We start from the raw sequence: 24,048 nt of genomic DNA on the forward strand, positions 1-24,048 counted from the left end.
TGTATAGGACAGCCTACAGATCAGAGTATGTAATGTATAGGACAGCCTACAGATCAGAATATGTAATGTATAGCACAGCCTACAGATCAGAATATGTAATGTCTAGGACAGCCTACAGATCAGAATATGTAATGTCTAGGACAGCCTACAGATCAGAGTATGTAATGTATAGGACAGCCTACAGATCAGAATATGTAATGTATAGCACAGCCTACAGATCAGAGTATGTAATGTATAGGACAGCCTACAGATCAGAATATGTAATGTATAGGACAGCCTACAGATCAGAGTATGAAATGTATAGGACAGCCTACAGATCAGAATATGTAATGTATAGGACAGCCTACAGATCAGAGTATGTAATGTATAGCACAGCCTACAGATCAGAATATGTAATGTATAGGACAGCCTACAGATCAGAGTATGAAATGTATAGGACAGCCTACAGATCAGAGTATGTAATGTATAGCACAGCTTATAAGGTGCAGTGATCAGGACTATGTGACAAGCAGCATAGAGTGAAGCAGTCATGAGTACAACATAAAGCACAGCATACAGAGTGCAGCAGAATATGATATGTACATTCCACAGGGAATCATTCTTTGGGCCAATCACATCACTATCAATATTAAGCAGTCGGAGAGAAGTGATCCGGCCTGATAACGGGTATAATTGGAATCTGTACATTCATTTTATATTTTTATGAACAGAACTGATATTACAAACTACATTGCTAAGCTGAGAAGTTGAGGATCTCACAATTTGGTTGGGTGGTTTGGTTCTCTTACCATTTCTTATTCTATTATTAATGGCCCGGATTCAGGTAGATTTGCCCCTTTGTTACGGAGGCACAGGGCAGCGTTTTTGCCCTGCGCCCCCGCAAATTTCCTGCTCTACCCGCGATTCACGGAGCAGTAGCTCCGTAAATTGCGTGTGCGCTGTTTAAAATTGCCCTGCGTAAGGGCGCCTAATGTAAATGATCCCGTAGGGGGCGGGAATCATTTAAATTAGGCGCGTTCTCGCGCCGAGCGTAGAGCGCATGCTCCGTCGGGAAACTTTCCCGACGTGCATTGCGGCAAATGACGTCGCAAGGACGTCATTTGCTTCAAAGTGAACGTGAATGGCGTCCAGCGCCATTCACGAATCACTTACGCAAACGACGTAAAATTTAAATTTCGCGACGCGGGAACGACGGGTATACTTTAGCATTGGCTGCCCCTGCTATTAGAAGGGGCAGCCTTACGCTAAACACACCGTACGCAAACGACGTAAACTGCGTACGCAGGGCTCGCGTACCGTAGTGAATCGGCGTTAGTATGCAATTTGCATACTATAAGCTGACCACTACGGGAACGCCCCCTAGCGGTCATCGCAAGAATGCAGCCTAAGATATGAGGGCATAAGAGCCTTATGCCGCGCAGATTTTAGGCTGCAGTCGGCGTAACAAGCTCTCTGAATCAGGAGAACTCGTTACGCCTGGGCAACTAAGCAATTGCGCTGCGTAACTATGGTTACGCAGGTGCAATTGCTCTCTGAATCCGGGCCAATGTTTATAAAACTCTATTTGCATTTTTATTTTTATCTCTACTTTTCAATAAAATACATATTTTTTTTTTTAGAAACCAATGAAATTATCACCAATGACAAGAGTGGTTTCTTACAAAGCATAACAGGAAACTATGGGGATGACCCTTCTGCTTATTATAATTACGATGACCATGCAACAAAGTGCAATCAGTCCCTCCTCTATGGGCTGAAGAGAGCTCTGGAGATTTCCCCCGCTGAGTCCATCATTGTGGTTTATACATTTGGCTCCATGACAGATTACAACGACACTCAGCTCCTGTCTGATGTTTATACATTGCTGGAGGAAAAGAAGTCCCAAGTAAGAGTCTTCCATGTAAAGTCATACATCGTCTATGTACAGACATGGCCAAAAATATTGGCACCCCTGAATTTCTGTCAGATAATGCCCCACTTCACCCAGAAAATTGTATAGACATTCTCATGTTTGTTTATTGTGTTTGTATCGGAATGACACAAAAAAGTGAAGAAACAATAAAAAAACTTAAATGAAAAAAAAAAGTGAAGAAACAAAAAGCCAAATCTGACACATTCCACGCAAAACTCCAAAAATGGACTGGACAAAATTATCGGCACCCTCAAATTGATATCTGGTAACACACCCCTTGGAAAAATATAACGTAAATCAATGGCTTCCTGTAACCATCAATGAGTTTCTTAAAGCCCTGTACACACGATCGGATATCTGATGGAATCTAATCCGATGGATTTTTTCGTCGGATATACGATGAAGCTGACTTTCATCAGTCTTGCCTACACACCATCGGTCAAAAATCCGACCGTGTTCAACGCGGTGACGTAAAAACACTTCGACGTGCTGAGAAAAATGAAGTTCAATGCTTCCAAGCATGCGTCGACTTGATTCTGAGCATGCGTGGATTTTTGACCGATGGATTTCCACACAGACGATCGTTTTTTTCTATCGGTTTTTTATCCATGGGAAAAATGTAAAACATGTTCTATTTTTTTTTCACCGATGGAAAACAAACCGATCGTGTGTACAGGGTTTTACACCTCTCTAATAGAATTTTGGATCACTCTTCATTTGCCAACTGCTCCAGGTCTCTCAGATTGGAAGGGTTCCTTTTCCCAACTGCTGTTTTGAGATCTCTCCACAGGGTATCTATGGGATTTAGATCTGGACTCACTACTGGCCAGTTCGGTACTCTCTATTTCTGGGTAAATTTTGACGTGGCCTTTGGGTCATTGTCCTGCTGTAAGACCCATGACCTCTGACCTCTGATAGAGACCCAACTTTGTGATACTAGGTCCCACATTGCACCCGAGAATTCTTTGGTAATCTTCAGATTTCATAATGCCATGCACATGTTCAAGACATCCGGTGCCTGAAGCATCAATGCAAACCCAAAAACATCAGTGACCCTCCATGTGTGACTGTGGGGACTGTAGTCTTTTCTTTAAAGGCCTCATTTATTTTTCTGAAAACAGTAGAATGATGGGCTTTACCAAAAAGCTGTAATTTTGTTTCACCTGTTCACTGCACATTCTCCCAAAAGGATTTTGGCTTTCTCAGGTAAATTTTGGCAAACTCCAATCTGGCATTTATGTTTCTGCATCAGCAGTTTTCTGTCAGATAGCAATGTATAGTGCAAGCGGACAAAGTTGTACCCTGTGTCTAAAGCTCTGCTTGAAGTTTTCTGGGAGTTGATTGAGGTTCTTTATCCACCATTCGAACAGTCCTCCTTCATTGCGGTCTATGATCATTTTTTCTCTTTCATCCACATTCAGGGAGATTAGCTACAGTGCCATGGGCTGGAAACTTTGTGACAATGTTGCACACAGGAACATTAAGATCTCTGAAGATGGACTTGTAACCTTGAGATCAGGGGCGTCATTAGGGGTGGGCTGGGGAGGCTGGATCCCCGAATGGGTCGCTGGAAAGCCCAGAGTCTCGGCCATGAAGTATTTAATAACTACCCCAGAGTGCCGCCGAGCAGGGACCATTTTTGTTGCTGAGCACCGCCGAGTGACAGAGCAGGACCCGCCTTCTGAAGCCTGCAGCACCTATGATGGATGTCCCACTGGTCCAATCCGGGACCACAGGATGTGTGACGTCCATCATAGGCACCCAAAGCTTAGAAGGAGGGAATTACAATGCCGCCCAGCGCGTCATGCGATATCCCCGCTCAGTTCGGCGGCTCTCCACAGCTCCTCTGGCTGACTGGCTGCAGTGGCTGCATATGTATGACGGACACACCACGGCTGCCTGCCACGCCACACCACATCCCCGCTCCCGGCTCGGCGGCTCTCCTCCTTGGCTCCTAAGCCTCTCTGTCTGCATCGCTATGATTGGCACATTGGGCGTGCCGGCGCCTCACACCACGGCAGAGGTAGGTCAGTGATTGTGTATGTATGTAGGTCAGGTCAGTGTATGTAAGTCAGTGTATGTAGGACAGGACAGGTCAGTATATGTAGGTCAGGTCAGTGTATGTAGGACAGGTCAGAGTATGTAGGACAGGTCAGTGTAGTCAGGTCAGTGTATGCAGGTCAGGTCAGTGTATGCAGGTCAGGTCAGTGTATGTAGGACAGGTGAGTGTATGTAGGTCAGGTCAGTGTATGCAGGTCAGGTCAGTGTATGCAGGTCGGGTCAGTGCAGTCAGGTCAGGTCAGTGTAATCAGGTCAGGTCAGGTCAGTGTAGTCAGGTCAGTGTATGCAGGTCAGTGTAGTCAGGTCAGTGTATGCAGGTCATGTCAGTGTAGTCAGTGTGGCACACAGATACACACAACAGAAAGGTTGAGTCAATTTTTCATCATTTTAAATGGTTGCCGGTGTGATTTCTATATTCTCAGACCCTGTTAATTGATACAGGAGAGTTTAATTACAAATTATAAGAGCCTCACAAACTGGGAATGCAATTATTTCTTACAATTTTGAGAAGGTGCCAATAATTGTTTTCAATCCATTTTTGGAGTTTTGCGTGGAATGTGTCAGATTTGGCTTTTTGTTTCTCCACTTTTTTGTGTCATACCAACACAAACACAAGAAATAAACATGAGAATGTCTAATCATTTATAATTGCAACAATTGTCTGGGTGAAGTGGTACATTATCTGACTGATATGCAGAGGTGCCAATATTTTTGGCCATGGCTGTATCTAAACCATAGGTAAATATTTGATTTTTCTCTACAGGTTTATTTTGCATTGTACCCGGGGTGGTATTGTACACTGAGTGCTTCCCAGCTGGATGTATTAAAAGATGTTTCATCTCTTAGTTATGGAGAAGTGATTCCTATGTATTATATTGATTATTATAAGGTAAGAATCATAAAACAACCATAGATTAAGTGAAGGCAGAAATATCTTGTGGGTGGACACTTTATGTATGGGGCTTCATTTCAATTATACTGTATACATTAGGGATGAGCCGAAACACCCGCCCAACATGGGACTCGAACGTTCAAAAACAAAAGTGCTAATTTTAAAGGCTAATATGCAAGTTATTGTCGTAAAAAGTGTTTGGGGACCCGGGTCCTGCCCCAGGGGACATGTATCAATGCAAAAAAAAGTTTTAAAAACTGCAGTTTTTTCGGGAGCAGTGATTTTAATGATGCTTAACCACTTAAGACCCGGACCATTATGCAGCTAAAGGACCTTGCCACTGCGTCGCTTTAACTGACAATTGCGCGGTCGTGCGACGTGGCTCCCAAACAAAATTGGTGTCCTTTTTTTTCCCACAAATAGAACTTTATTTTGGTGGTATTTGATCACCTCTGCGGTTTTTATTTTTTGCGCTATAAACAAAAATACAGCGACAATTTTGAAGAAAATGCAATATTTTTTACTTTTTGCTATAATAAATATTTCGTAAAAAAAGATATATATTTATATATTTTTTCCTCAGTTTAGGGCGATACGTATTCTTCTACCTATTTTTGGTAAAAAAAATCACAATAAGCGTTTAACGGTTGGTTTGCGCAAAATTTATAGTGTTTACAAAATAGGGGATAGTTTTATAGCATTTTTTTTTTTTTTTTTTTTTACTACTAATGGCGGCGATCAGCGATTTTTTTCGTGACTGCAACATTATGGCGGACACATCGGACAATTTTGACACATTTTTAGGACCATTGTCATTTTCACAGCGAAAAGTGCTATAAAAATGCACTGATTACTGTGAAAATTACAATTGCAGTTTAGGAGTTAACCACTAGGGGGTTAAGTGTGACCTCATATGTGTTTATAAATGTAAGGGGGCGGGGCTGGACGTGTGACATCATTGATCGTTTTTCCCTATATCAGGGAACAGACGATCAGTGACACTGCCACCGTGAAGAACGGGGAAGGTGTGTTTACACTCACCTCTCCCCGTTCTTCAGCTCCTGTGACCGATCGCGGGACACCGACGGCGATCGGGTCCACGACTGGGCACTTAAAGGGGACGTACTCTTACGTGATTGTGCCCAGCCGTGCCATTCTGCCGACGTATATTGGCGTTAGGCGGTCCTTAAGTGGTTAGAAGTGTAAAAAAGAAAAATTGCTTTAAATATCGTACCTGCTGGGTGTCTATAGTATGCCTGTGAAGTGGCACGTGTTTCCTGTGTTTAGAACTGTCCCTGCACAAAATTAGATTACTATAAGAAAAAAGTAATTTAAAACTGCGGCTTTAATGTAATGTCTGGTCCCTGCAATATGGATGAAAATTGTTGAGAAAAATAGCATGGGTTCCCCCCCCTCCCCTCCCCCCAGGTCATTACAAGCCCCTTTGGCCCTATATACTTTGAACAGCAGTATACAGGCGGTGCAAACAAGACAGGGACTGTAGGTTTGTTGTTAAGTAGAATCTGTTTGTAATTGCGCATCTGTTCAGCAGATTGCACCTCACTTTCTGTCCCAATGACAAATGTTTTTTTTTTCATTTGTTTTTTTTGTGAAACAAGAATTGTGATAAAGCATCAGTGGACAGGAGACACCTCTTACAGAAGAGAATTTCCCTTCCTAGGGGTAGATTTCCTCACTTCCTTTTGCAAGTAGGAGTCGTTTGTAAGTTGGATGTTTGAAAGTAGGGGCCTGCCGTATATACTCTGCAGAAATTTGGGCCCTAGGTGTTGGTGTTGCCACAACACTGTAAGCCCTCACAGTCTTGGTGGGCGCTGGAATGCCCTGCTGTGAAATATTAGATCAAGAATTGTAATTACACGCCCCTGTTGAACAGGGGCAACAAAATTGGGCCTTAGGCATTGGTTTTGGTGCCACAACTCTGCAACCCCTCACAGATAAGCTAGTTGGAGCCCAGGAATAAGCCCTGCTGCAAAGTATTGCATCAAAAATTGTAATTACAAGGATAGTCACTCAGCATAACAGGATAGTCACTCAGCATAGGCAGTCTTGAAGGGATCTGACATTTAAAAAAAAAAAATTCACTTACATCAGCATCAGGTGCTTGGTAGCTGGTGGTGATCCAAGCCTGATTCATTTTTATGAAGGTCAGTCAATCAACCGAGTCGGTGGAGAGGCGCACCCTGTGATTGGTTACAAAGCCTCCAGCAGCACTGAATGTGCGTTCTGAAAGAACCCTGGATGCAGGACAAGCCAGTAGCTCAATTGCGTACTGTGCGCGCTCTGGCCAGTGATCCATCTTCAAGACCCAGTAAGCCAGAGGATTTTTGGTGGGAAAGGTGTCAAAGTCTGATCTTGCCCCTAGGTATTCCCGAACCATGTAAACCAGACGCTGGCGATGGTTGCTGGAACCGGTCATACCTTGGGGCTGCGGACTAAAAATTGTCTGAATGCATTGGTCAGACGGACACCTTCTCCACCGCTCCTTCCACAGGCTTTGCAGGATCAGGGAGGCCATGCAGCGTAGGTTTGCTGAGGCATTCAGGGCACAGTCCTCTGGGTCACTGAGGATGACATGATCCGCAGCCACCTCGTCCCAGCCATGTACAAGTCCATGGGTTTCCTGGGACTGTAATTGATCCTTTGAAGACTGCTGATGATGCTGAGTGCCAGGCTCCACCTCTATGTTGACACAATCCTCCTCCTCCTCCACCTCCTACTCCTCGTCTTCTTCCTGTGTGATAGACGGGCAAGCAGGAACACTGTCTGGATAAAGTGGGCCTTGAGAGGTAAGGAAATCCTCCTCTTTCTCCCTCTGTTCTGCCTCAAGGGCCCTGTCCATTATTCCACGTAGGGTGTGCTCCAACAGGTGGATAAGAGGGACAGTGTCACTGATGCATGCACTGTCAATGCTCACCATCCTTGTGGCCTCCTCAAATGATGGCAGGACAGTGCATGCATCCCTGATCATGGCCCACTGGCATGGGGGAAAAAACAAGCTCCCCTGACCCTGTTCTGGTGCCATATTGGCACAGATACTCATTGATGGCCCTCTGCTGCGTGTACAGCCGCTGAAGCATGGCCAACGTAAAGTTCCACCTGGTGGGCATGTCACAGATTAGGCGGTTCTTTGGCAGGTTGTATTCCTTTTGGAAGTCTGCCAGCCAAGCACTGGCATTATATGACCATCGGAAATGCACACAGAGTTTCCTGGCCTGCTTCAGGACATCCTGTAAGCCCGAGTACCTTCCCAAGAACTGCAGCACCACCAAGTTAAAGACATGAGCAAAACAGGGCACATGGGTCAGTTGTCCTTGTCGCAGGGCGGAGAGGAGGTTGGTGCCATTGTCGCAAACCACCATTCCTGGCTTAAGCTGGCGTGGCATCAACCACCTCTGAGCCTTCCCCTGCAGAGCTGACAGAACCTTTGCCCCAGTGTGGCTCCTGTCCCTCAAGCACCGCATGGCATCACTTTACATGCGTACCTGCGTAGCCCCTTGATTGCCTATGGAGCACCGCTGGTTCAGAGGACACATCAGCACAGAAAGAGGCCTCAGAGGAAGAGGAGGGGGTGGAGGAGAGAGGTGTGTCACAATCACCAGTAGTAGCATTTTGGAGGCGTGGTGGCGGAACAACCTCCAACACTACTATACCTTGTCCTGGATCCTTCCCAGCTGCCAGCAGAGTCACCCAATGCGCTGTGAAAGAGAGGTAACGTCCCTGTCCATGCCTGCTGGACCATGAGTCAGTGGTAATATGCACCTTATCTTATACCTTACCACGGTAGAGTGCCGGAATCGCCTTCTGTGAGAAAAAGTGGCGTTTGGGTACCTGCCACTGAGGTACCGCACATTCCACAAACTCACAGAAGAGGGCAGAATCTACCAACTGAAAAGGCAGCAGTTGAAGTGCTAGCAATTTAGCTAAGCTAGCATTCAACCGCTGGGCATGTGGATGGCTGGGAGAAAACTTATTTCAGTGCTGCAGCAGCTGGGGCAGGGAAATTTGCCTGGTACAATCTGACGTTGGTGTACCGATAGTAGATTTCCTGCAAGTACTCGGCTGTGACACACCTAATTCTACACCTTTAGTCCTATCAGTGCAGGCTTCAGAGAGGACTGAGGGTCTAGTGGGGTTGGAGCTCCCAGCTGAAGAGGGGCAAGGGGAGGTCCGCTTTGTTCTTTGGTGTGGGTCTTTGAGGTACGCTTGCCAACTAACGGCATGGCAGGTCGACATATGACTGGTCAAGCATGTGGTGCCCAAGCGGGTGATGTTTTGGCCACGCAAGATACGCTTGCGACATATGTTGCAAATAGCAGCTGTGCGATCTGATGCACTTGTCTCAAAAAAGGCCCACACCAAAGAACTTTTGGAATAACACGGAGAGACAGCAGCGCCCTGCACATGTGGAGCTCTGCGTTGTGATGCAGTCGGTGGAAAAGTCTACAGCTTTTCATCCACTTTAAACCAAAAGAGACGAGGCTCGGGGAATTGATATGTTTTTATCTATATAATCTCAATGTTTGCTAAATCCCTCCCTAAATGTCTCATAGTTCTGCATTGTAGGTTTTGTAGCTTATCTATATTACACAATCTCAAGACTGTGGGAATGCCCAACTCAGCACTGCTTGGTGGTTCCCAGACCAGTATATGGAACTCTAATGCCTAGTACACACGATAGGATTTATCCGCGGATACGATCCTCAGGACCGTTTCCACGGATAAATCCTCTAAGGATTTTGATCCGATGGAGTGTACACACCATCGGATCGAAATCCGCGCCGAATTCCCATCGCGATGAAGTGTTGCGCCGTCGCCGCGATGATGACGCGGCGACGTGCGCGACGCTGTCATATAAGGAATTCCACACATGCGTCGAATCATTACGACGCATGCGAGGGATGGGTTCGGACGGATCGATCCGGTGAGTCTGTACAGACCACCGGATCGATCCGCTGAAGCCGATTCCAGCGGATAGATTTCTTAGCATGCTAAGAAATTTTTATCCGCTGGAAATCGGTCGGCCCGAAATATATCCGCGGATAAATATCCGCTGGATCGTACACACCAGCGGATCTATCCGCTGAAACCGATCCGCGGATCAATTTCAGCGGATCGATCCTCTCGTGTGCACGGGGCCTAAGGTCTGGGCTAATCCAGAGTCATCTCAATAGTGACCACCAGACAAATTATTATAGGACAAGGCACCAATTATCATAACTCAATGGTATCTTTAGCCCTTGATGTACTAAGATAGACTGTTACATTTGTGTGTGTATAAGAAATAAATGGGGGTTTTAACTATAGAAAAGGGTTTGTGCCCATAAATGTATTCCTTTATAAATGTTCTGTGTGTTTTTTCTTTAAACAATGTTTTATTTCTCTCCTATTTTTGGCAGGTATATCGCTCATTGGAATTATTATTGTCTAAACCTCTAAATTCATCTGTGCGCATCCTGAACATCAACGTCAATGTCACTGACACAGATACTGCCACATATAATGACACGTTTAATGTTCCAACTTCCTTATCATATTTACTGATCACAGGAGATGACAGATTCAGTATTCATTTTACTGATCCGAATGGTAAGTTCATGTCTGTAGATTTACTGTAAGAGTTTCTGAATGTATATATACTGCATCATTTCCAACAAATGTAAGAGGATAAAACCGATGTCCACCATTTCTACGATAAAATTAAAATGAATCCTTACTGCCAAAATTCACAGAAAGTGAGAGTCAGCGGGTATCACATTATTTAAAAAGTCAAACCCAAACTTAATACAAGGGAATTCTTCTCTTCTTCACAGAAAATTGAGATGTGAACACATTTAATGCATTAATGGCCCTGAATCCTGTTCATTCTAAGGGTCTTTATTGATGGACTTGACGATTGTGTCAGATCAGTTTGAAATACATTTGAGATCCTTCAGAATCCAATGATAAGTACATTTAAACCGGAGCTGACCCACTTCTCACCAACATGTGACCTGATTCAAGCAGATATTGCATTGTCATATATAAAAAATTATTCTGTGCCCAAAAAAATATGTTTATATATATTATTGAACAATTTGAGTGCCCGTGTAAAGGTCCCAAACACACAATGGGGTAGATTCAGGAACAATTTCCGCCGGTGTAGACTGAGATGCGCGGCGTAAATGCCAATTTGCGCCGGCGTATCTCCGCGCCGTATTCAGCAAACAATATTACGCCGTAACGTAGATTTTTTTTTTCGTTTGGACCTTTCCACGCCGGTGCGGCGTGGGCGCCCATTTACGCTGGTCTGAACTAGCGCGGCCCTGGTTTTTCTATTTTAAATATGCAAATGAGGGAGTTGGTCCAATTCAGCAAATTACGAATTGCCGGCGCAGGCTACTCCCGGTGCGTGTAACTCTGGTTTGCAGCGGAAAGTTACCCTTTATAAAGCAGGGGTAACTTTACACCACACTTGCAGAGGTCAGCTGGAGAGCAGCTAAAGCAGCAGCGTTACAAACGACCTGAGCAACAACACTTGCTGGACAACACATAGAGGCGGTCCCCATGTTGGGAGAGGCCCTCAATAATTACAGCCCTCTCCTCTGGGCTGAAATTGGTCATCCGCCCACCTGAGGATTCCTCATCAGCCATAACTGCCCCACCACAATGCAAACCACCTAGCTTGGAAAAAAAAAGCTTCAATACATTTGCACCTGCAGGGCGGAAGTCTGGGCTGATTCAGGGACTGGGCTTTGGTAGTGGGTCGGCGGAGCTCAGGGATCACGCCGGGGCGCAGTTCTGAGCATGTGCAGATTGGGGCATTTACCCCTGGATGTCACTGAGCATGTGCGGTCTAAGATGCGCCCCGGCGTGACCCCTGCGCCACGCTCCCCGCTTCATTAGCATAGGGAGCCACCCATTTTATTCTACCCCGCCTTACGCCGCGCTACGCCGCCTTACGCCGTGTAAAATCCGCCACGCCGGGGCAAGAGACAGGAAAAAAGTTTCCTGAATCACTAGCATGCCTCTCTGCGCTGCTCCGGCGCAGTGTAAAAAAGATGCACTGCGCCGGACCAAAGATCCGCTGATGTTCCTGAATCTGGCCCACTGTGTGCTAAGCTGCTCCCCTAGAAAGTGATGAAGTGTATGTGACTTCTATCTGATACGTGCTAAAAAGTGTACTGGGGGCGCTATAGAGTAATATGTAATTACGCAACTAATCCTATAATATGCAACAACAAGTAAATTAATAAAAATGTGTCCTGTTGTACGTGATAAATCAATCAATAAATGAATAGTAAATAATAAAGTCCCATTGGTGCAAACAAAGATACAACATCAATGCTCGAATATCCTCAAGATATATTTCTTGCTGTGATACAAAAACCATCTCCGGTCGTGCAAACTTAATTGATCTTCCACCACCTGGATAATTAGTATGACACCCAATGTGCACAAGTAGTAAATTGTGCTTACCAGACCTGGTTGACCTCTGTAGTGAAAAAAAGTCGGTCAGATGCGCTTGAGCAGGATAATGCTTGCAGACATATAAATGGACTGGAGCATGTACGATACCTCACCCTCGAAATGTTGAGATTTTAGAACATAGAATACAAACAGAGAGCAAACACCAGCCAATTGGCTACTCACATAAAAAGTGCCCTTCTCCCAGCACTGGGGCTGCAAGCTTTGATTAAAAAAAAAACACTGGCTCTCCCACCTCTGTGGCGGCGTGCGTTCCACCAGCTGCTGACACTCTCCAGACGATCCGGAAGTGACGTAGGGCATAGTACACGTGACCAGGTACCGCCGCCGACGTACGTTTCGTTTAGTTACGTTTTCAAGGGGCGCCTTTTCATAAACTTGCATAAAGATGCAAAAACCCATTGAAAGTGAACACAAGTCCATTAACACAGGTGCTTATAGACTCCAGGAAAATTCTTCACTTTTCTCTACATGTGTATGTTCCAAATACCGTATTTATCGGCGTATACCGCGCACTTTTGTTGCCCTGAAAATCAGGGCAAAATCGCGGGTGCGCGGTATACGCCGATACCCGCTTTCCCGCGCCAAGTTTTGAATACTGCGCCGACATATACCGAGCGCAGTACACTTGGGTATAGTAGTCGGCCAGTCTCGGCTCCTTCCACGCTCACGTCCTGGACGTACAGGACGTGAGCGCGAGAGTTGCCGAGCCTGCCCGACAATACACGAGTGTACTGCGCTCTGTATATGTCGGCGCAGTATTCAAACTCGGCGCGGGAAACGAGCGGGGAGGACGCGAGGACGCCGCAGAAGGACGCCGGACCCGACGAAGAGGACACCCGAAGCCCTCAGACGGACCCCGGACCCCGACGAAGAGGACACCCGAAGCCGCAGACGGACGCCGGACCCGACGAGGCCACCGATAAAAATCCCAATAAAATACATTTATATTTTTGGCTGTAACATTACAAAATTTGGAAAATTTTAAGGGCTATGAATACTTTTTCAAGGCACTGTATACTAACCTCAAAACATTTCAATACAGGTACTCAGGGATGCTCTAGATTAGGGATGAGCCGAACACCCCCCCCTTTCGGTTCGCACCAGAACCTTTGAACGGGCCGACCGTTCGCGCAAACATTTAGAATCCCATTGACGTCTATGGGACTCGAAAGTTCGAATTCAAAAGTGCTAATTTTAAAGCCCAATATGCAAATTATTGTCGTAAAACGTCTTTGAGAACCCAGGTCTTGCCCCAGGGAACATGTATCAATGGAAAAAAAAGTTTTAAAAACTGTTGTTTTTTTCTGGAGCAGCGATTTTAATGATGCTTAAAGTGAAAAAAAAAATGAAAAATTCCTTTAACTATCGTACCTGCTGGGTGTCTATAGTAGTGGCACGTGTTTAGAACTGTCCCTGCACAAAATGAGATTACTATAAGAAAAAAGTCATTTAAAACTGCTTGCGGCTTTAATGTAATGTCTGGTCCCTGCAATATGGATGAAAATCACTGAGAAAAATAGCACAGACAGTACACACCAAGTAGCTTTAGGTGCAATCTGCAGAGGACAAAAGCAGTACACACCTCGTAGCTTTAGGTGCAAACTGCAGAGGACACGGGCAGTACACACCACGTAGTTTTAGGTGCAAACTGCAGAGGACACAGGCAGTACACCACGTGAGAATACTGCAGCTAGCACAATCACCTGCCTTTAACTGACTAGCCTGCCTGCCTGCCTGCTCTATCTACCTAGAAAAAATGACTCTCTCTCTCTCTCTCTCTCTGTCTTCTCTCTTTTAACCACCGCAACACACTACACAAGGCCAACCTGCAGGCGGCCTTTTATAGTGTGGGGCGTGTACTAAACCTCCTGAGCCATAAATGGCCAAAGCCACCCTGGCTTTGGCAAATTATGGCTCTCAGTTTTTTGCAAGCTGTGATTGGCCAAGCATACGGTTCATAGTGCATGCTTGGCCAATCATCAGCTAGCAATGCACTGCGATGCCGCAGTGAATTATGGGCTGTGAAACGCAACTCGAATTTGGTGCGAACGGCCCAAAACTTTCGTAATTCGACGAACGATCGAACATACGATGTTCGAGTCGAACATGAGTTCGATTTGAATACGAAGCTCATCCCTACGCTAGATCTATTAGGACTCTGGCAAAATACTTACCCCTTCTCCATATCCTCGTCTAAAAATGGTGCAGAATGTTGAAAAAACAAAAGGAGCCCAAATCAGTGCCCAGTTAATCATTAAATTAGAAGGTTCATCTCTATTAAAAGACATTGGCCATAGAAGCCCTTCTGCTACACAGCAAACAATTCATATATCATTGCTATTACTGTGTATATTATAATTATTAATATGTCGTAAGGCATCTAGCCAGCTTAGATTGCTATGAATGTAATATTTTGTGGATGACATGAAATCAATACATACACGTTGAGGAGTTTGTAGAATTTGTTGTTTTTTGGATTTCCACTTTTAGCTTTCTGGTGGAAATTTGAAGGTGTATTTATTATGTATTGTCATAATGGCACACAACTTTAGTACTTCTGCAACCCGCTCTAAATAGAACTGACTGGGGCAGTCTGAGGCTGGTTGAATCTTGTCTGGTAGTAGAAAATGTCTTGAGGTTGAAGTGTGATGTTTGCGGCGTGGGCATATGTCCGCCGGCGAGGGGCCCTCTGTGCATTTAGCACCGACGATCGTTGAGGAGCGGATGCGCTCACTCCGCAAGCACACTAGTGGTTATGGACAGATGTGCGCTCTTATCTGGGTCATGTCTGATCAGCAGGGCTTGGGATTTGTAGCGTACGCCTGTAGATAGCCTCCATTCCACCTTTAATAAGGGTATAATCTGAATATGCATTATTCTATGGAATGGCGCAGATTAAGGATTCTATCAGTGTTTAATATGAGAGCTTGTGATCGTTTCTGGAGTCAGGAAAGGCACATGCACTCCCTGCCCAGACACGCCCCTAAGACTTTAGCCAGCATTGTATGTATTTCTATTCATTGTATTGTATTCATTGTATGTATTTCTATTCATTGTGGTGTTGTTGTATTATTTTGTTATTGTTATATTACTGTATTGAATCCCTGTTGGAAGGGTTTCCGTATATGGGCATCTGCTGGGTGGAGCTCACACCCTGTGAGCTCACTTCCTATGGAGGAGGTCACATGTTGTGACATCACTTCCTGCTGGGTCTTTAATAAAACTGCCTGTGAGGGCGTCGGCAGACCAGTCATGACTGGGAGCTAGACTGAGAACAATTGGTGAGGTCTCTTGACTTGAATGGATGGGCAGAGAATGGATGGTGAGTGAACTTATTTATCTTTAAGATGGTTTATTTCATTAAGATGAATTCTGTGCTTTTTAGCACAGGGCAAAATGGCGGTGTGCTCTGCATACAGCCCATTTTGCCACCACAGCTTTTATCTGAAATTCTTCAACCAAAGAAACATTTTAGTCTGTCCACTTCTCCTATATGAATGATATTGGTTGAATATTAGACTTAAAAATATGTGATAACAAAATACATTTATTAGCCTTGTTTTCAATGTATAAATGTATTTAAATTGTTTTTATTTATTCTTTATTATTTTAGGAAACACATTATCATTTGAAAAAAATCCATATTATTACAACTACTATTACTACTATTACTATTATTACTATTACTATTACTACTATAATTATGCTATTCCAATTTCCCATTTGGTAAAAAGTCCAGCTGCGGGATCCTGGATTCTGAATGCTCAGGGGAATACGTCACTTTCTCTTCAGATATTGGGATTTACTGGTAAGTTTTACCATCTCTCTGTATATGAATAATTCTAACTCTGACAGGTCCTCTCCTATCACTTGCCTAATACAGTCATTCTCAATATTTGGACAATGTTAAATTCAGATCAGTATTAATGGATTTGTTAAATTTAGGTAATAATGAATCCGTATTTTTGGTGTGTTTTTTGGCGTTTCAGATTCCAAAACATCTTCTGGGAGCCATGTGACCACCATTAAGACAATAATTTTGCTGTAATCCTGTAAAATTTTCTATCCCCCACCCCCTCTGGTATTAAAAGGAGCCCCTCTCAGGCCCCGTACACACGACCAGTTTCCTCGGCAGAATTCAGCTTCCGACCGAGTTTCTGGCTGAATTCTGCCGAGGAAACTGGTCGTGTGTACACTTTCGGCCGAGGAAGCCGACGAGGAGCTCGACGAGGAAATAGAGAACATGTTCTCTATTTCCTCGTTGTTCTATGGGAGCTCTCGGCCCGCCGAGCTCCTCGGCGGCTTCAGGGCTGAACTGGCCGAGGAACTCGATGTGTTTGGCACGTCGAGTTCCTCAGCCGTGTGTACGGGGCCTAAGAGTTCATATCTCCCCATTGTGGTTGAGAGAGAAGGAATGGAGATATGGTTGTGGTAGTATAGAGTAGAAGAACCTTTTACAGCAGTTGGCCACTGTGAGAGCAGCACAGACTCATGTTAGTGTTCTCTTTTATATTGTTCTACAAAAAGAAACAGATTTTTATAGTGTATCATTTTGTCAGTCTGTGCCTTTGACTATTGTCTGTCAGTGTGTACTGTTGTAGTCTATTGGCTTGCCAGTTGTCATCTGGTACAATTTATTGGTATATTCTTTCATTTGTTTTGTAAAACATAAAATCAATACAAATCAAAACATGAAATCAATACAAATCAAATCAAAAAGACATTGCATACTAATTCTAAGAAATGAGGGCAGCACAGTGTTGTAGTGGTTAGCACTTTCACCTAGCAGCAAAAGGGTCACTGGCTCGAATCCCGACCACGACACCATCTGCCTGGAGTTTGCATGTTCTCCCTGTGTCTATGTGGGTTTTCTCTGGGTACTCTGGTTTCCTCCTACACTCCAAAGACATGCTGGTAGGTTAATTGGATCTTGTCCAAATTGGCCCAGAATATATGTGTGTCAAGATCCTACAAGGTAAATGACCGCACCAGCCAGGAAGACACTGGCTGCAAAAAGCGCCTAGAGGCGATTCAGTTCGCATGTGTAGCGCTATACAAGTCATTCATTCATTCATTCTCTCTATGTATAAGGCCTCGTACACACGGCCGAGGAACTCGACGTGCCAAACACGTCGAGTTCCTCGGCCAGTTCAGCCCTGAAGCCGCCGAGGACCTCGGCGGGCCGAGAGCTCCCATAGAACAACGAGGAAATAGAGAACATGTTCTCTATTTCCTCGCCGAGGTCCTCGTCGGCTTCCTCGGCCGAAAGTGTACACACGACCAGTTTCCTCGGCAGAATTCAGCCAGAAACTCGGTCGGAAGCTGAATTCTGCCGAGGAAACTGGTCGTGTGTACGGGGCCTAAGTCCCATTTGTGATGAAAGCTAAGGGCCAAATCCTCAGCCAGGCGGCGTAACTTAACTTTTTCCATTTAAGTTACACCACCGCAAATTTCCCAAGTTAGTGCCCGATCCACAAAGCACTTACCTGGGAATTTGCAGCGGTGTAACTTAAATTCAGCCGGCGCAAGACGTTCCTCTTCAAATGGGGGCGATTCCCATTTAAATGAGGCACGCTCCCGCGCCAGCCGTACTGCGCATGCTCGTGCCGTCATTTTCCCGACGTGCATAGCGCAAAATTACGTTACGCCGAGCTTTGTGGATCACGACGGGTCAATAAAGTTGCGTCGGGAAAAAAAAAAGATACGGCGAAAAAAAAAAAATTCAAAACAAAAAAAAAATCGCGTCGCTGGACAGAAGGGTCTGCTTTTACATGGTGTACTAACGTTACACTTTGTAAAAGCAGCCCTAATTTTGCGTATGCAAACTAAAACTTAGGGAGAAAAAACGAAGCTGAAAAGCTTTGTGGATCTCCGTAAGTGCTAATTTGCATAACCGAGGCGGCATTTCGACACGAAATGCCCCCAGCGACGGATGCGGTACTGCATCCTAAGATCCGGCAGTGTAAGTCCCTTACACATGACGGATCTTCTGCCTAACTATGGAAAACTGATTCTGTGGATCAGTTCCATAGTTAGAAACAGGCATACGACGGCGTATCAGTAGATACGCCGTCGTATCTCTTTTGAGGATTACCCAGTACGTGTTTTACAATTATGGGTTGAAATTAAATCCAGCTTTTTTTTCCGTAGTAAGTTCAGCAAAACGTTTTTGATGTCTTTGATAGCAGTGGGAAGCAAGCTTTCCAATGTTTAAGAATGGCCCTTCTGGCCGCCATGTAGCATGTGGTTAACCATAGTTTGTTGGACTGGATGGTTTTGATTTGCGCTCTTAGCTGGCTGGGAAGGGGAGTATCCAAAGAGCTGAAAAGTAGAGAGTATATGTCCCTGCAAAGGTGGAAGTCCTGTAACCGTGGCGGCCAGTAGCTCTACCAGATTCCAAAAGCATGAGATGGAGGGACAGGACCATAGCCTGTGTAGCAGAGAGGGCCTGCATTTATAGCACAAGGGGCAGTGTTGGCGGTCAGGAAACTATGGTTGCGTTAGGTGAGGTATATATGCCCGCTGCATTATGTTGTATTGTTGCTCACGGCAAAATTAGTTTGTGACAAATGCGCAGGTAGTGCTATAGCCAGCTAAGATGCGATGGAATGCCTCCGAGGATGTAAGTCCTTATTCCACGATGTTGCTGTGTTGGAATGTACCGGTTTGGCAAGCTTGGAATTCAGGGGTTTATACAGGTGTGACATTTTATGACATTGGAGATCCACAAGAGAGTCTATAAGAGACTTTTTGAAGCGCATGTCTCTGAGCGGGCATACTTTACATACAAAACTGATTGCTTGTTGGGTCTATAGGAGGTGGCTAGAGGGTAGGTTATAGAACATGCTATGTCTATAGTTTTTCCATTGCTGTTAATGTTTAAAGTCCTCAAATTCCACTGTAATTTATTGTTTTTTAAAGTACGGACTTCAATCCTGTATGAATGCAATGCTAACAATGCGTAGTACAGCATCATGTAGAGTGGAATGTGAGCATTGTATTGTTGGTAGAGTGTAAGGCCCCATGCACACGAGAAGCAAATGCAAACACATGTAAACTCAAGTTTTCAAAGACAAAAACCGGCGTTTAAAACACCTGTTTTTGCCGCGAATTTTGCGGCGTTTTGCCGCGTTTAGCTGCGTTTTACCGTGTTTACGGCTATCAGCGTTCATAACAAAGACATTGTAGACCCTCCCAAAGCTTTGAAACGCAAAAACTTTTGCGACTGAACCCAAAATGTTGTGTCTGAAAAAACGAGCCTAAACCCAACTGCTTTAAAACCCAAAAAAACGTGAATGTGTGCATGGACACATAGGATAACATTAAATGTGTTCAGGGGCAGTTGAAAAAAATGCCCGAATGCCTCTGAACTCGAGTTTACCAGCGTCTCGTGTGCATGGGGCCTAAATGATACTTTATAATTATCATTGTCACAAAATGTCACTTTATCTGGAATGATGATTTGCTAATTGCAAGAGATACATGCCGAGGAACACAATCTAATGTACTTTTTTCTTTTTTTTGTAGGGTTGGACAAACCAGGTAAGCCCAATGCATGATAGTTTTGTGTTTTTTTTTTTATTATATGTAAATATTACAGTTCTATTATCTTCCTATTATGTGTAGAGATCACCGGTCTATAGATGAAATTCAATACGGTCCCCGCCCCCGAGATTTACAGAACAAAACTTCTGCTTTAACTTTAGTTTGTTTTCTACAGAATGACATCAATCTTGGTGATAACTTTTCAGCTTTGGGTGTTTCCTATTCATTCCGACTGAAAAAATTATTAAGGGACATTTTTTAAGCAAATTAGTGATAAATATATAGATACAAATCAGGCATTGTGTCAGTTAAAGTCTGTGCAACATTTTGAATCTGTATTTGTGGCCCCTGCATCAAAGTGCAAAAGATTAATTAAATTTGTAGGTCACTAGATCTAGTTTACTGCTTGAGATGAGACCGATTTTCATGCAAAACAGACGCAGAAGTGGTCAATGGCCGGGTAGAACTATCTATTTTTTTTTCTACTTAAATTACTGTATTTGCTGGCGTATAAGACTACCTTTTACACTTAAAAAAAATGGCCAAAAAGCAGGGGTCCTCTTATATGCCGGGTCAGCTGCTCACATGCCCGCTGGATGTGCAGTAATACTGTATGTAGCTTCGGCTACATACAGTATATTCCGCTTAGCCAATCCCAGTGAGCGATGTGAGAATGAATACAGAGCCTGCTCGGATTGAATTAACAACCTCTGTAGCCGGCTCGGATTGGCTTTGAGAGTCATAGAGGCGTGGGCTGATGATGTTACAGCCTCTGCCAATCTAAGCAGGCTTTGTATTCATTAATAGAATACATTGCTCGCCATGATTGGCTCCAGCTCCAGCAAGAAGGAAGAAGAATATGGCTCCAGAAGGTAGAAATATGAAGCGTTGGAAGCCTCGGAAGGGGGGGTCGTCTTATACGGTGAATACTGGCAAAAAATCTTAAAAAAAAGTAAAATTAAGGGGTCGTCTTATACGCCCGGTCGCCTTATACACTGGCAAATACGGTAGTCTTTATTTCATTTTATAAACGTAACATTGATAGATGTAGAGACTTATATAAAAGGTTTGGAGCACTACATTAGAATGTTAAATTCCAAATAGAAGGTTTTACACCAAAGCATGCAATGATCTTGATGAGTTTTGGAGGACTTAGCCCACCCCCTTCATTAGGGCTTAGAAAAAGGCTTAGGAAAATGGGTTTTGGAGAACATGAACACATGAGCTGGAATTGGAATCAGGATAATTGTGTGCTAAAAGTCTTGATTTGCCTTCAAAACTTTCAGCAGCTGATAAAAGCAGCAAGGAGATTGGAATATTTGGTACACACTTATCCTTATATCATTTCCAGCTTGAAAACCATTCCCTTAAAGCGGTAGTCAATTCTCCTTGAGGAAGTCTAAAAATGTGCCCCCTTGCAGGTTGAAATCATAATTTGCATATATATGCATGTCATACTAGTCAATATGAGAGACCTGCCTACAAATGGAGCCCTACAGCACTAGGCTGTCACGGCTTCTTTGAACTTCTGAATGGCCGGGCTTCGGTGACATCACGCGCAGGAGTTACTTCACCACAGCATGCAGAGAGTGCCACAATTGCAGTCGGAGCTGCGCATGGGTGGCTCAGATTGCATTACCGCTGACAGGGAAGGGAGACATTTATGACAGAAGAGCCTTCTATGGTCTCTTCTATTATAACAACCCGGCCTGTCAGTGGATTTTGGCATGTGGGAGTTAACTACCACTTTAAGCCCTGATGGTGGGGGTGAGCTGAGGTCCTTGAAACACATTTGCTGTTGAGTTCATTACATGTTGTGAATTTTAACATTTTAGCATTTAACATATTTATATGTAAAGTTGATGTAGGGTATATACTATTGTTAGAGATACTGCGCTCCACACAAGACTTATTTAAACACCTTGTGGAAGTTATCGGACTCACTACTATTGATCAGCACACCCGATGCTCTTGGATTGGATGGATAAGCCATCTTCCTCCCTTGTGATTTACGAGGGGCTCCTGCATAGACGGCGTGTCAGTCAAGGACCTGGATAAGAGTGGCTTTGGAGTAGTGGCTAAACAGTGATCTGTATGTACAACTCATCTTGGGGGGTTGTATACACATATATACCTGTATGCTACCATACATGTCCAACTCTATATTCCATTACTCGATAATAAAGGGAATTCCATATCATCATTGTGTGTAGCCTCATCATAAATTGTGTGGAAAGCTATCAGAAAAACTCTCTAAATTACCCAATCAGTGGTTATTGCATGAACTCTTCAGCACTATTACTTTCAGCTGGTTAAGTTAATGAAGATCCAATCTTTTCCATTCAATTCCCATATTCATATGATTGTTGTAAGAATACCATTCCTGCAGGAGTGTTGAGTGGCTCATGTGTATGTCTGTATGTGGTGGCCATCTGTGTCCATATAGACTATAGTCTAAATTTTAGATACATGTGGTGGGGGTGGATGTATTTACTTTAATAAGATAACTTTTGTATTTTGTGGAAGATTTTATAAACTTTTTTAGTCTTTCAAATGCCGCAGTTCCTTTTTGAAGAATTTATTTTGGGAGAAATCTTTCTTTTTCATTTTTCTTTTTCCCAGCCTTTTTCTTTTATAAGCATAAATAATTCAGAGGAACACATTCCCGGGGCTAGATGTTAAGCTACCCCGAGGGTGAGGGTGTATTTTTGCCTTGATAGGGTTTTTTTTTCATAATTCCCCCACTCGTGCTTGACTAAAATCGGATGTAGCCAAGCTGTTGGTTTTTTGTTTTGTCTTAGGGTATATCTAAATGTCCCTTGGGGGATCAGGAAGGAATTTTTTCCCATGCAGAAGCAAATTGGATCATGATTTTTGGGGCTTTTTTTGCCTTCCTCTGCATTAACAGTGGGTATAGGATTGTTTATTTTTTTTTTCCAAAAATTATTTTATTTATTTTTCCAGACAATACAATAAATACAACATAAAATCAACATATAAACGAACAACATATATGGTCTCGATAAGTACCCCTTACACTAAGAAAGATAAAAGAGATAAAAGAGGAGACGTCTTCAACCAGTACTTCTTCTGGAATGTTCCTTCCCATTTTGCCTCCAGGTCTAATTTTCCCATTGTATTCTCTATGGGGGACACCGGGGGAGAGGGCTCTAATACCCCTAGTGGAGGGAGGACGGGGTGGATGGGGAAGATGGGGGAAAGAAGAGAAGAGACAAGAAAGAGAAGAGAAAAGAAAGAAGAAAAGGAAAAAAAAAAAGAAAATGAGTTCCTTCCCTTTCCATTCCCCTCCCCTACGTCATGAAAAGTAAAAACACAGAAACAATTATTCTGGGGGGAATAATTCCCCTTATTGTGCATCTACTTAAGTGTGAGAGAAAAAAAATACTATATGATAAGAAGGGGAATACAAAGAGAGGCAATTCCCCTATATTGTGCTAAACAAAAAAGACAAAATTAGATATTATAGGATTGTTTATATGTACTATTACATATAATGGGAGTTTTCTTGTTTATTTTTCCCCTTCTATTGGTTGAACTGGATGAACTTTTTTCAACCAAACTAACTATGTAACTATGTAACTTCGGTGTGGTGCTCCAAATCTTTCATCCAACCATTATACTGATTGTCCAAGTATTCCCACAGAGGTCCTTGAGTGTATGGGATCCGACTACACATCACCCAGATGTCTCATTGGGATAATAGTAGTAGAATCGTATGGAAATACCAATAATAGGTACAGAATGGAATCTACCTAGGGACCCAGAGCTATTGAATCCACCATCCCCATTGGAAATAATTGACTTTAAGAAAGGAAATGATAAAAAAATTCAATAGAAGAAAGGAAATGGACAGAAAGTAGATCTATAGAGTACAATACATATAGCATCTTCTTATCTACAGAAAACTTGGCCCTGAATCATCTGTTATATTGTGAGTACTCGGCTCCAACCCAAGTAACTCAAGGCTTCCAGATGTTCTCAATTTTAAAACTTTTATCTTACCTTATGGCTAATCATTTTTCAAAAGTTTAATGAATTTGAACCAATCCAACAGCTCCAGGTGGATTTGGCGTAAGGTTATGTTTCCAATGTCTTATGACAGTCAGCCTTGCTGCAAAGAGAGTGACCA

The 24,048-nt window shown here is 43.7% G+C and overlaps 1 protein-coding gene across 1 annotated transcript in view; it reads left to right on the top strand.

The window, feature by feature from the left end:
- Positions 1-7,961: 7,961 nt before the first annotated feature.
- LOC120942827 (uromodulin-like) overlaps positions 7,962-24,048 on the top strand; it is a 40,668-nt gene continuing 24,581 nt past the window's right edge. The window contains exons 1-4 of the mRNA XM_040355753.1: positions 7,962-7,970; positions 10,283-10,472; positions 15,967-16,161; positions 19,881-19,895. Of these exons, the coding sequence (XP_040211687.1) occupies positions 7,962-7,970; positions 10,283-10,472; positions 15,967-16,161; positions 19,881-19,895 (409 nt within the window). The remainder of the gene's footprint in view (positions 7,971-10,282; positions 10,473-15,966; positions 16,162-19,880; positions 19,896-24,048) is intronic.

This window comes from Rana temporaria, chromosome 6 (genome assembly GCF_905171775.1).
Source record: "Rana temporaria chromosome 6, aRanTem1.1, whole genome shotgun sequence".
NCBI classification, from domain to species: Eukaryota; Metazoa; Chordata; class Amphibia; order Anura; family Ranidae; genus Rana; species Rana temporaria.